This window comes from Macrosteles quadrilineatus, unplaced genomic scaffold, assembly GCF_028750875.1.
Source record: "Macrosteles quadrilineatus isolate MER2022 unplaced genomic scaffold, UCM_ALF_1.0 Scaffold_7__1_contigs__length_78375512, whole genome shotgun sequence".
NCBI lineage: Eukaryota > Metazoa > Arthropoda > Insecta > Hemiptera > Cicadellidae > Macrosteles > Macrosteles quadrilineatus.
Window position 1 is genome coordinate 42,106,473 of NW_026542600.1, and position 13,852 is coordinate 42,120,324.

The window sequence follows — 13,852 nt, forward strand, 5'->3', positions numbered from 1 at the left end:
CTTGTTATTTGACGCAGGATACAAAACTGGCGTTATTTAATACACTTTATGGTGATATACAAAAATTCTTCCAACTATGCATTGAGCCTAGTGGGTGACTCATGGTCAAAACCCAGAGCAGTCGAGCTAGGGCTAATTTAGGGGGCTGGGACACCAAACGACCGTCCTAATCCCTCAGCCGCCACGAATCTTTGCGGAAGGTATAATTAATAGTTCACCTTGTGTCCAGTCATTTGATGGGTAATTTATTATATTCATTCCGGTAGTATTTCCATAGTTGAAACGGTTTAATTAATGTTAGCAATCATCAAAAGCAATAATCTCTTTGGGCCTGTGGTTCGCGGTAAGCCTCTGGTTAAATTTAAGGGTTCAGCCATCATTTCCAACATGAATGATTATGTCGTAACATCCAATCAATCGAACAAATCATCATTAATTCGTAGCTAACCGCTACAATTTATAGGACGAATAAAGAAAAACGAGTAAAATCTGCCAATTATTTTACGGAGAAGGTTTCTCTCTGGCACACATGGCTTCACCAAGGAAGAGTTGCAGGCCTTGGAGAAACCGAAGGTGTGAGGAAAGGCATGAATTTTGCAATATTAAAAGAGTTTTGCTCTTGAGACCCCAATTTGTAATGGGTCTAAATCGAAACTCAAAAATATTGGCAAAACCATAGCAGCAACATCCGTGAGCAACAGTTGCGATAACAGTGACATTGTAATCATCTCGCACAATCGATGCGAAATCATATTCATCTCATACGATTACCACAATTTTAAGCATAATTTCACAAAATGACAATTTTTTAACTTGATCTGATGTGACAAAGAATCAACATAATACTGTTGATGAATGGATTTATATGATTCACTTTTTAATTTGTTTATGAGTCGGAAATGGCCACAATTTCACCAATGCTTATGAAATTACCTACTCCCAACTCTTTAGTTGTGATCACAAACATACCCGTAACCCAAAAATTTATATTTGTATATAACAAACGTATTTTTACAGCACTAATATGCCGTTTAAATAATTTTTACGATTTGAAGAATGATTTAGTATTTAGTTAAATACCAAGAAGTGAGAATTGATTTAGGTCAGGAACTGGTATCATTACTGGCATTTTATTAATCGTTTACCTTGCGTTGATCTCTTGAGCGATTCCTCCGACCATTCTCCTATTGAGGACAAGACTCCGCTCCTCTTCTTGTTGAATGGCTTGTTGTGCAGCTCTTACCAGGTTGTCCGTAGCTCGCTTTACTGCATTACCTGCAGCCTATAAAACAAATAATAGCCATAAGTCGTATTCAGTTTAATTGGTTGAGTTTTTGTTTTAAATATATAAAACTATCATCCACTTATATTTTAGCTTAAGTCACACAAATTATCACTTTGTTAACGGTTTACTGTTGGTAATAGAAGGTTTACTTTAGTCGCAATAACCCTTTAAACAACAATAAATAGTATAGTCATTGTTTATTCCTAAACCCTCATTATAATTATGAATGTTGCACCCGGTTTGAGAGGTTGTAGCTACGGAAGGAGCATCACACGCATACACACACATCATGACCACTTAAACATTCACACACATGCATACATTCACAAACTGGAATACCTGAAGTAATTGAAACAATATTTGTACCACTAAAAATTGTTGGTGAGAATAATAATTATTATTGTAAACATTTTAAGGTCTTTATAACTATTATCTTTCATGCTGCATTCTTAAATTGGACAGTAGACTCTATCCATGAAACTTAACAATAAGTAACTGGAAAAAATAACACAAGTCTAGAACAGGGTAGTTTTACCTGGAGTCGTTTGGTGTTGTCGCTGTCAGGGTCTGCCTTGACTTTACACGCCACGAGGAGCTGAGCTGTGGATGACGCAACCTGCTTGGCACTAGACACAAGCTTTTCCTCGGAACTGACTCCCTGTACCAATGCATTGGCAGACTCTACGAGGGAGTGAGTAGCTGCAGCGACTAACCGGGCCGCAGAGATCAGACCCTCAGACCATTGGCCATCATCTGAGCTGGTCAAAGGTCTACGAGACACCTGGACACATGTTTATAGTAATAATACAAATCTTTATAATGTATATGATATCATTGACAAAGTCAAAATTACTGTAAAGATACAGTTAGTTATTAAAACAAAAACGTCAACGTTACAAAAACTTGAAATGTGCTAACAAATTGAAAAGCATTATATGAGGGCTATCTAGAAAGTAGATTACTTTTAGGAATAATAATGAAAAAAGTATAGGACAATTTTTGTATTACATACAGTTGAAAGCCAGACTTAAATACTACTGTTCAACATAGTCACCATTAAGATCTAGGCATTTATCATAGTATCTGAAAGCCAGACTTAAATACTACTGTTCAACTAGTCACCATTAAGATCTAGGCATTTATCATAGCATAAATGAGTTTGACAATTCCTTTCGTGTGAAATTCTACCGCTTTTGTCTTTAACCAGCTTGCCACTTCTTACTGCAGTCTATTGTAATTGAAATGATGCACTCCCACTTCTTCATCATGGAAACAAGAAATAGTCATTTGGTGCAAGGTCCGGACAATCATAGTTCGTCAGAAATGAACCTCTGATGGTGATATCTGTTTTGGGAGAGGACTAATTGTTTACTCACTAGGGATGGTAGAAAAAAATACATTTTGGGGTTTTAAACATGCCAAATAGAACTAAATAGTAGCACTTTTGTGTATCTTACAGCAAATTTGGGATGTCTTCTTAAATCTTAGTCAATTAAGAGTGTAGCTTGTCTTGAAGAGGTTTAGGCCTGTATATCAAAGTCAGCGACTTACAATGGTATTTATCATAAGATTGACATGAGTGAGGAATTCAACATTTTCGAGGGAGTTAAAAATTGAAAATGCCCCTTTAGGGATTTTCCTGAGTGGTTTGGGACCAAGACTCTTTAAAACCTGGTCAGTGAGTTACACATCGGGCTGTATAGTTATTTGGAATTATTCTAAATATGAGGCAAAATGACTTTAACTAGGAACAAATTTACCTTGCCGTTGTCAATGAGCTCCCGTTGGGCTGATGATGCAGCCTTGACTAAAGCGGAAGTAGCAGCTGCAATGGATTTTGCAGCCTCAAGTATCATCTCATCAAAGTTGAGGCTCTCATCCGCTTCCTGTCAAACAAAAATATTAAGGTTAAATTATAAATTAAAATTTATTCTGGTTGTATTAACAGATAAATGTAGGTTAGGAGCATTACTTATTTAAATAAAAATGTAAATGTGGCTCCTAGTCGCCCAAAGTAATATAAGTTGGGTTTAAATCATACAATCTTAATATGAAAAAGACAGCACTACTCTAAGACCATTCCGATACATCTGGTAACTTATAAAATGAAATACATTTGACGAAAACAAGCTTAAATAGTGTATTACAAATTTTAAAATCTAAACATTAATTATGTGAGAAAACATATATTTAGTACAATATATTGATTAAAATATACAGATATTACATTTTAAACATCTACTGTACATTTGGCATCACAATCACGAGTGTAAATAAATAAATAAATCGTTATTGTCACATAACCTTTACAAATATAGCAATGCTATAAAACAGGTGACATTGTCAATATACAAATACCTTAAGACTAAGGAATTATAAAGGAATAAAATAAACTAAAACTAAAACTATAAAATAAAAGTGGTTTAGACGAAAATGGATTAGTCCAAAAATTATAGTTAAAAAACAAATTCATTATTACAAATCCTGATCAGTTAAGAACTGATCTATACTATATTAGATTTGTCTTAAAAAGAAAATTAGCAAGGCTGCTTTTGAAGTGCTTGGACTGAATTTTGTTTTTGAATTCTTGAGACAGTTTATTAAGCAGGTTTTTGACCATGTATGTCAGGGGTTTTTCTACTAATGAAAGACGATGCTGCGGTTATTGAAATAGTTTTAAACCTAGTATCACACCAATGCTCAACGTGAACACCTAACCATCTCGCTACCTCACACACACAGTGTTGGCGGTACGCAACCAAACTGAGTAGTTCACATTAGTGCATTCCTAATTTATCGTTGATACTAACTTCTGTAAAATCACAGTATGGGTTAGGCAAAGTCTGTGTAAATGTGTTCTATAAAATATGAGTCAGCATATTCATAGTACCTACAGCAAATTTTCTTAGATATTTTCAGAGATCTCATCTTATTCTTTCTACTACAGTAAATAGAATAGGTAATAGTTTAGTTTTTCATTAAATGGCTGCAAAAAAACGTGTATGGTTTTTATCATTATTTATGTCTAATAAGCTAATTAATTTAAATATCACCATAAAAACCACGTTTATTGGAAAAATCAGGGCTGTGGTTCCAATTGGATAGTGTGCACTATTTTTGTTTGAAAATTTTCTTGGTATAAAATGTATTTATTAAAAGTTAGTTGACACAGCAGAAGTGTAAATACTTCTTGTATTACAAGCAGATCAATATTGTAGAATATAAATAGTATGAGACCCTTTAAAACAAGTATACTTAAAAATGAAGTATTAGTGGATACTTTGATAACAAAGCACTTTATAAGAAAAGTCCCCAATAACAGGAGTAATTTATTATACTTCTAGGATTCTCTCTTGAAGGTTCTACTGTAATTGCAAAGATACCTATTAGCCAGGACTACTGACTTTTTTCAAGGTTTATCTTACCACTTATTTCATAATGTAACATAAGATGTACATTGTAAGGACAGGTTTACTTAAATGAATTTAAAAATCACATTTGATATCTTAATGGAACATATATTTGATTCTACAGTAAAACTACTTATACCATTTACTAGATACATTTTGACTGAATACTCATTATAATTCAATATTATTAAACTAAAAAATTAATATTTTTTAATAATTTACATTTATTAATATTAAATAATGTAATCATCAGTACTGAACAACATTAAGTTAAATTTTATTTCGTTATTATACTGTATGACATAATAACCTGTCAATTTAATTACCCAGGGTGTCTACCAGATTTCTCAAATGGAATTCCCGACTTTTTCCCGACTTTTCATTACCATTTTTATATAAATCCCGACCAAAAACTGGGTCCGTTCTCCATGTTACTACACCTTTTTCCGTCTCGCGATCACTCGCGACACAGCGAAATCACTGACGATCGAAACAAATCACATGCCGAGAAAATCCCGTATGGCAATGTCTTCTCAGTGTATGAAATGTACGTGGATGGCAATAACCTGTATGGCTAAGCAATGTCTCAGTGTATGCCATGTACGTGGATGGCAATTAACCTGTATGGCTAAGCAATGTCTCAGTGTATGCCATGTACTTGGATGGCAATAACTTGTATGGCTAAGCAATGTCTCAGTGTATGCCATGTACGTGGATGGCAATAACCTGTATGACTAAGCAATGTCTCAGTGTATGCCATGTACTTGGATGGCAATAACCTGTATGGCTAAGCAATGTCTCAGTGTATGCCATGTACTTGGATGGCAATAACCTGTATGGCTAAGCAATGTCTCAGTGTATGCCATGTACGTGGATGGCAATAACCTGTATGACTAAGTAATGTCTCAGTGTATGCCATGTACTTGGATGGCAATAACCTGTATGGCTAAGCAATGTCTTCTCAGTGTATGAAATGTACGTGGATGGCAATAACCTGTATGGCTAAGCAATGTCTCAGTGTATGCCATGTACGTGGATGGCAATAACCTGTATGGCTAAGCAATGTCTCAGTGTATGCCATGTACTTGGATGGTAATAACTTGTATGGCTAAGCAATGTCTCAGTGTATGCCATGTACGTGGATGGCAATAACGTATGGCTAAGCAATGTCTCAGTGTATGCCATGTACGTGGATGGCAATAACTTGTATGGCTAAGCAATGTCTCAGTGTATGCCATGTACTTGGATGGTAATAACTTGTATGGCTAAGCAATGTCTCAGTGTATGCCATGTACGTGGATGGCAATAACCTGTATGACTAAGCAATGTCTCAGTGTATGCCATGTACTTGGATGGCAATAACCTGTATGGCTAAGCAATGTCTCAGTGTATGCCATGTACTTGGATGGCAATAACCTGTATGGCTAAGCAATGTCTCAGTGTATGCCATGTACGTGGATGGCAATAACCTGTATGACTAAGTAATGTCTCAGTGTATGCCATGTACTTGGATGGCAATAACCTGTATGGCTAAGCAATGTCTTCTCAGTGTATGAAATGTACGTGGATGGCAATAACCTGTATGGCTAAGCAATGTCTCAGTGTATGCCATGTACGTGGATGGCAATAACCTGTATGGCTAAGCAATGTCTCAGTGTATGCCATGTACTTGGATGGTAATAACTTGTATGGCTAAGCAATGTCTCAGTGTATGCCATGTACGTGGATGGCAATAACGTATGGCTAAGCAATGTCTCAGTGTATGCCATGTACGTGGATGGCAATAACTTGTATGGCTAAGCAATGTCTCAGTGTATGCCATGTACTTGGATGGTAATAACTTGTATGGCTAAGCAATGTCTCAGTGTATGCCATGTACGTGGATGGCAATAACTTGTATGGCTAAGCAATGTCTCAGTGTATGCCATGTACTTGGATGGTAATAACTTGTATGGCTAAGCAATGTTTCAGTGTATGCCATGTACTTGGAGGGTAATAACTTGTATGGCTAAGCAATGTCTCAGTGAATAACTTATATAATTAATGTCAATCATTTGAATAATGTCAATAAGTTATATGGATACTGATAGTCAAAGTAACACTATCAATGTAACAGTCAACTACGTATATGGATACTGATTCAATAACGTATGGACACTGATTCAAAAAGGTATTTGGATAATGATTCAATAACGTATATGGATACTGATTCAAAAACGTATTTGGATACTGATTCAATAACGTATATAGATACTGACTCAAAAATGTATGGATACTGATTCAAAAACGTATTTGGATACTGATTCAATAACACATGGATACTGATTCAAAAACGTATATTTATACTGAATCAAAAACGTATATGGATACTGATTCAATAAAGTATGGATACTGATTCAAAAACTTATTTGGATACTGATTCAATAACGTATATGGATACTGAATGCCCATGATTCAAATTGTTATTTTGATCATCACTGAATCAAATTGGAATTCCGATGCATTTTCATCCCACACCCCTTCAATGTAATCCCGTCCCAATGATCAGGAATATAAGATCCAGAATTTGTTTTAAAGTTTTGGGACCCGTTCATCCCTAATTTTGAAAGGTTAGATTATTCCCGACTTTCGGCCGAAATTCATGACTTTTTCACGACTTTTCCCGACCTTTCAAAATCCTTGACTTTTTCCCGAATTTCCCGGAATTCCCGACTGGTAGACACCCTGTTACCTATCGATAAAACTAATGTAATATGATGATTACAGACTAAAAACGAGGTCTTCTGGGTATGACAGCATTAAAAACTTATTACTAAGCCCTGACGTTTTGGCCAGTTCTTTATTATAGACACTCATCGTCAGAACGGTTCACCGAAACAAGTGTCAAACTAATTTAGTCGTAGCGTCACCACCCACAATAACAAAACAGGGATGTACCCGGAACATCCGGTTTATAATGTTAGTGTTAGTGTTTGTGACCATGGAAGCCTCGCTTCTAATGTATGTGTAACATATGTTCTAATGGTTTAACAAAGTAGATATTATTTACAAGCAATGTATATTTTAGACTTTCTAATACTTGCAAAAAAAGTTTCAGCAAAAAGCTTTAGATACATAAGATAAAATATTAAAAATGGTACTTTTAGTTTCAGCTCTTACATAGAGCCATCTTGATCCTTTATCTTCATGTGAAGATTGTTAAGTTAGTATAAATAAACATTTAAACACTTAACACACAAGACAAACAAGATCATTAATGGTAATTGGTAACTGACCTGTGGTTGAATAAACATTAATGTGTTTGTTAACATTAAGTAAAATATTCATGAAATACAAAGCAAATTTATAGGAGTTATTTTCAGGGCTCAAAAGTGAAATATTTGAAAGTAACCTTTTTGCCATAATACTAACTACCAGAAGATTGCAAAACTCAACAATATATACAGGGTGTCCTGGAACTCTCTACCAATATTTTAGGGCATTGTTCCTGGGTAAGTAACATATCTAAATATCATATTTAAATTGTATGGAAGTCCATAGTTGCTCACAAAGCCGCCATTTTGTTTTTAGCGAATTTCCCCTATAGGGAATAAGCTATTTCACTTATTAATTTGTTTTCTGAAAAGTGGATAAACATACAAAATTGAAACTTTGCATTTATGACAACTAGAAGAAGCTACAAAAAACATTGAAAATTTTCCAAATTCATAAAACAAAATGGCGGCCATTTATAATTTTGTTTCTTAAATAACTCAAAAACCGTTGATTTTACAAAAGTTTTAGAAGAAAGTTTTTAAGGGAATTTAATTCAAAATTTATTGACACCCTAATCTTTAAGATTGAACGAATATTAACTGAGATATGGCAGCTTTAGTGGTACGTGACAGCATGCCTCAGCATGCACTGCAACTGTCAAATATCACCAGCAGTCAAGTATCACTAAAGCTGCCATATCTCAGTTAATATTCGTCCAATCTTAATGATTCTGGTGTCAATCGATTTGTAATTAAATTGCCATGAAAAGGTTATTCTTGTAAAGTTCTAAAATCAACGGTTTTTGAGTTATTTAAGAAAAAAATATATAAATGGCCACTATTTTGTTTTATGAATTTGGAAAACTGTCATAATTTTTTTGTAGCTTTGTCTAAATAAGTGAAAAAAAACTAAATGGCGGCTATGTTAGTAACTAAGGACTTCCAGACAATTTAAATATGATATTTAGATATGTTTCTTACCCAGGATCAATGCCCTAAAATATTGGTAGAGAGTTCCGGGACACCCTGTATAAGCATTAAGAAAAAAAATAAGGAGTAAAATATGATTAAAAATTAAAATTTCTCAACAAAGGATAACATTTCTAGACAGAGCTAAATTCAAAGAATCTTCCAAGATAAGAAATCTTGGAAGATTCTTTGAATTTCCAAGAAGGACCTTCCTTATGTCCAAGAAGGACATAGGGAAAATTCCAAGTATTAAAGGATACTTTGGAACCCTCACTATCAAATAAATAGTACAACGACATTAAACAACAAAACACTCTACGCTGTTACAGTTTTGAAGTTGACAGATCATATCATTAGTGTGTGTGGTTAAACTTTCTCTCGTAGATTGAGAACTGTATGAAGATGCGAGTTCCGCCTCAATAATATGTTTGATTCTCGGTTGAAGAATAAAAACAACCAAGAATATCAAACATATCTTGAGGGGGTAGCTCTAAATGAAGCACCAATCATCCTTGTTATCCTCCACAGTAGAACAGGGAAGAGAAGAAAAATACAGATATGTTAAAAAATAGTAACACCAATTAGTAAAACTCTAGAAAAAATTAAAAGTAATACAAAGATTTGTTTTTGTAGACTGGTTAAGACAACAAACAACCACAAAATATTAGGTTTAAGATTAATAAGTTACCTTAATGAATATTGAATCCTTGTCTGCCAATTCTAATTTATAAGGAGATAATTTATTTACCTGTCAAGTCTATTTTGACAAACTGTCTGTTGAGCCTTATTCAATTTTTACTAAGATGATATTGAAATGCTCTCATTTCAGACAACATCAAAACTGACGCATGCAATTCGTATTGCATATTCATGTTAAGTAGCAATAAGAATAAACTATTCTTATTATTCTTCACATTCAATAATTTCTATACAGCAGTGAAAAATCTCTAGGTACAACACATGAACTAACTCACAATGTAATTGATTCTAAATAAAATAAAAGGATTCTGTTAAAAAAATTGAGAATTTTGAAATGGCTTATAGCTAACCTGTGTCACTGATTTGCGAGGTCGTAGACTGGCCAACTTTTTGGCCGCAGCATCGATGGAGGCAGCAGCTCCCAAAAGTTCATTCTCTGCAATAACTGTAGGGTCATCTGGATCCACCCAATCTGTACCTGGAAACATTTGTTCTTCATTAAAAAATAAGCAAAGATATGTTTATTGCTGGTAAAGACATGCCAAAGTTAAATCTAGATTTAATTAATTGAATAATGAGTTGCTATCACTCATGGGCGTCCATCAATATGGGCTAGAGGGGCACGAGTCCCCTTATGAGACTAACCACATGTTTCCAGATTGTGCAGTAAATACATAATAATTAACACTTCCTTACTGAAACCCTATTTTTATAACACTAACCAAAACCCTATAAAATACACTAACGCTGGGCTTCTGAGACGCGTATGTTATGAACAGATGACCTGTCAAGGTCACGGCACCCTCGCAAAATGAACAAACAATATACTAACAGGTAGGGGAGGAAAAGGGGGGAAGGTTTTGGAGAAATGAAATCCCCAAGTGTTGCCAACATGCGTTTGTGAAAATTCCTGTGGTCCTGTCAGACCCAGGGTTTGATAAAAGTGTTAAATAATTCACACTATACCAGTGACCACAGAAATAAGTTTTCAAATTTTACAACCGATGATAAAAGTAATTGGTAAAGCAAATTTAGGTTCAAAAAAGCAAAAATCAAACTTTTTGTGCTTCAATTTTAACCATTGGGTGGCCCCTCTTTACTGGGAGTTATTCAATACCACCAGATGGAAGCCCAGGCTATCACTGTCACTCTTATGATCTAAAACTTGGTGAAGTCTTGACACATCACAAGATTCAATGTATATGTCCAATGAAGATTGACTTACTGGAGCTCAAAATAGTAGAAGGTCTACATATTTTGGAACTTAACCATTAGGACTTAATAAATTAAAACAGTTTTCTTCAATCAAGTTCATGATATTGATGATTTGTACCCTTAAGCAGTTGTGCCACAGCCACCAGTTCGGTTACACACTGTGCGATGCGCCGGGAGATATGAGACAGACCCTGCTTGGCTTCGATGGCGCCAGATCTGCTCAGACTGTGGAGTACAGCTTGTAGAAGCTCTCTGTACTGGATTGCCACGTCCTGACCTGCCTGCAGAGTGCGTCTCCGGAGCTCATCGCCATCTGCCGTGTTAGCGTTACCCTGCGATATACATGTGTAAACGTTGACAGAATACACAATTATCAGCAATCATCAGTACATATCCTGCAATATTTATGTGAAATAATGAGAAACTGTGAGTATGTGAGTTGATACAATATGAATACACAATTACCTGCAGTCATGAGTACATATACTGTGTTATTTATGTGAAATAATGAGAAATATTACATAATTATCAATTTTTGGACTTAGGGTGGTTATAGATTTTCTTATTACACTTGTTCTCAGCTAAATTTTAAATCAGTAGACTAAATCTTATTTGTTTTGTTTCAAATTTAATTTTCCTGAAAACAGTTAAGGGGTGGTCATTTGAAAACAATATGTATACTTCTCTTCTAAATTTGTGAATTTTGAATGTTTTTATCGTTGAAATAACTTACAATGTAAAGATTGGTCTGTAACTTTTCAAAAAGCTCCTGAAATTGAATATTTACAATCCTAACAGTCCCAGCAGAACCACCAATAGTTTATGGAATGTAAGTAACTGATACATTGAGGTTACTTAACCTGTAGTCAGTTTGTACTTTTAGTGGTTTGGAAACCACCTATCTAGGAAACAAAGAATGGGAAACATCCTTGGATGGAAGGAAAGTTCATTCGTAAAGGACAACAAAGGAAGGAGTAAGCTACCTTGCAGATAGTGAGCATATCAGAGATGGCCTTGCGACCCATGTTGGCAGCTACAATGATGTCTTCTTGCTTGCAACTGTTGCCAGCGTGAACTGCCTTAGCTGTGGCGAGAGTGATAGGCTTGGTGCAGCGGACTAATTCCTCTGCCGTCGCCGACACTCGAGTCACTTCTACACTGTGGAGAGCCTGCGGAATATATCATTGGTAATAAGTTAGGTTCAATTCCTGGTGCTTTTCTGTTTATTTATTACTTACATCATTATCATTTACTGCTTTAGGTTCTAACTCCAAAGCTTCCTTGCTTATTTCAAAAGGTCTAGAGTTGCACAATAATATTACTTCCTTAGAGATTTGATAAAAAACGTGTCAAGTTCTCAAATTGCTTGGATTATCTGGCGAACAAACTACATTTAAGTAGTCTACTAACTGCATTTGATGATTGAAGACATTTTTGAACAATTTGACAATCTCAACCTGGTGAACTGCTGTTTAATCTTAGAAGTCAATGTTACTTTAGCTTTAGACCACATGAAACACATGATAAAAGTCTAAACAGGCAAAGTTCCCGTAAAAACACTTTATTGCGGTGAAAAACAAACCACGATATGGGTGGTAAATCATTAGAAACTATCCAATTTCTCTATTTCACCCAGCGAATCTAATATAAACACTGAATGCATCCACCACTTGGGAACTTTGAATAAAGTAAGCTTATAACAACTCAGATGCCAACTTAATTTACTCAAGATAAATTTGCATTTACAATTTTGCTTTTAAGTTCCCTACCATTGTTTGTATGAGAGTTAAATAAATGAATACAGTGCCTGCAGAAAGAGAGAAACAACAAGAAGTACTTACTCTGATCTCCTGAGCAATAGCTTCAATCGTGGCTTCCAAAGCTCTGGTTCCTCTGGTATGTTCATCTTCTACTGCCTTGACTGTCTTGAGTAGCGACGTCACATTGGTCACCATCACCTACAACCAACAATCAAATTGGGTAACTTTGTACTCAAACGTGAGAAAATTGATTGGTCATGATACACGGAAGTGGTAATTTTACTTGACAGCATTGACTATAGATATCACAGTCATGTAAAAATTGTGTTACAGTTAAAATCTGAAGTCATATTTTGTGAGGCTGTATTCAATAATCAGGTGTTATGGTAGTGTTCATTTCTGTCACCTACTGTTTTCCTTTTGTCATAGACATCACTTACTCTCATACCCATATTACTGTTGTTAATCAAGTATTAGGCGGGTATTATACCTACAGAGATAGCACCATAGACGGAGCGGAGCCATCATGAGGCCAAAATTAGGAAAAAATGTATAAAACTAAACTGAATGAATACAAACTTGACACTATGAACTGCTACATATAAGTTATTCCGAAATAAGTATCTTCTCAAAATGTACACACTAGCTGTCATGTTGTGCTGTTCTATTGTTGTTTCTCCTGACCTTCAGACGCCGACTCTACATCCCCTACTGTCTCTACCACAAGTACTCCTAAGGCCTCAGCTGTGTTACGAGCGCTAGTGGCGGCATTGATTTGATATCGGGACCTATTTGTTTACCTGTAATTCTGCAGAGGTTGGCTACAGTAGGTGTAAGCAGCGAGCGACAGGCAGTGGATTCAATCCTATCCCGGGATTATGGGAATTGTTTAAACCGATTCTGGGATTCTATTAATTTATGATTCACACATTAAACTGGAGTTACAAATTTTACACTGGGCAACTTTGCTATTGATCATAGTTAAGAAATAGTACCACACAGAACTTTTAAAATTTGTTTTCCTCATTTACAGTATATAAATTTTGATGAGCCATTCTAGAATTTATTAAATACACACTCACATGAAAACATCACTCTTAATTCTACGCTAAACTCGCTGAATCAAACAGCTATATACTTTGACTACTGGGGAACAACAAAAATGCAATTATTGCTGCTCAGTTCAATAAACCAAAATACAAGGATAAAAATATGATAAGGGACAAATCAATTGCAGTAGTCAAGAATTTAAGGTTTACA

The 13,852-nt window shown here is 35.2% G+C and overlaps 1 protein-coding gene across 2 annotated transcripts in view; it reads right to left on the reverse strand.

Annotated features, from left to right (window-relative positions):
- The window catches only part of LOC128998514 (talin-2), a 131,338-nt gene that overhangs the window by 5,457 nt on the left and 112,029 nt on the right, over window positions 1–13,852 (reverse strand). For both annotated transcript variants that reach the window (XM_054424683.1, XM_054424684.1), the window contains exons 41-47: window positions 12,674–12,790; window positions 11,816–12,001; window positions 10,951–11,164; window positions 9,968–10,095; window positions 3,046–3,171; window positions 1,821–2,066; window positions 1,146–1,282 (exon numbers count right to left, since the gene is read on the reverse strand). In XM_054424683.1, the coding sequence (XP_054280658.1) occupies window positions 1,146–1,282; window positions 1,821–2,066; window positions 3,046–3,171; window positions 9,968–10,095; window positions 10,951–11,164; window positions 11,816–12,001; window positions 12,674–12,790 (1,154 nt within the window). The remainder of the gene's footprint in view (window positions 1–1,145; window positions 1,283–1,820; window positions 2,067–3,045; window positions 3,172–9,967; window positions 10,096–10,950; window positions 11,165–11,815; window positions 12,002–12,673; window positions 12,791–13,852) is intronic.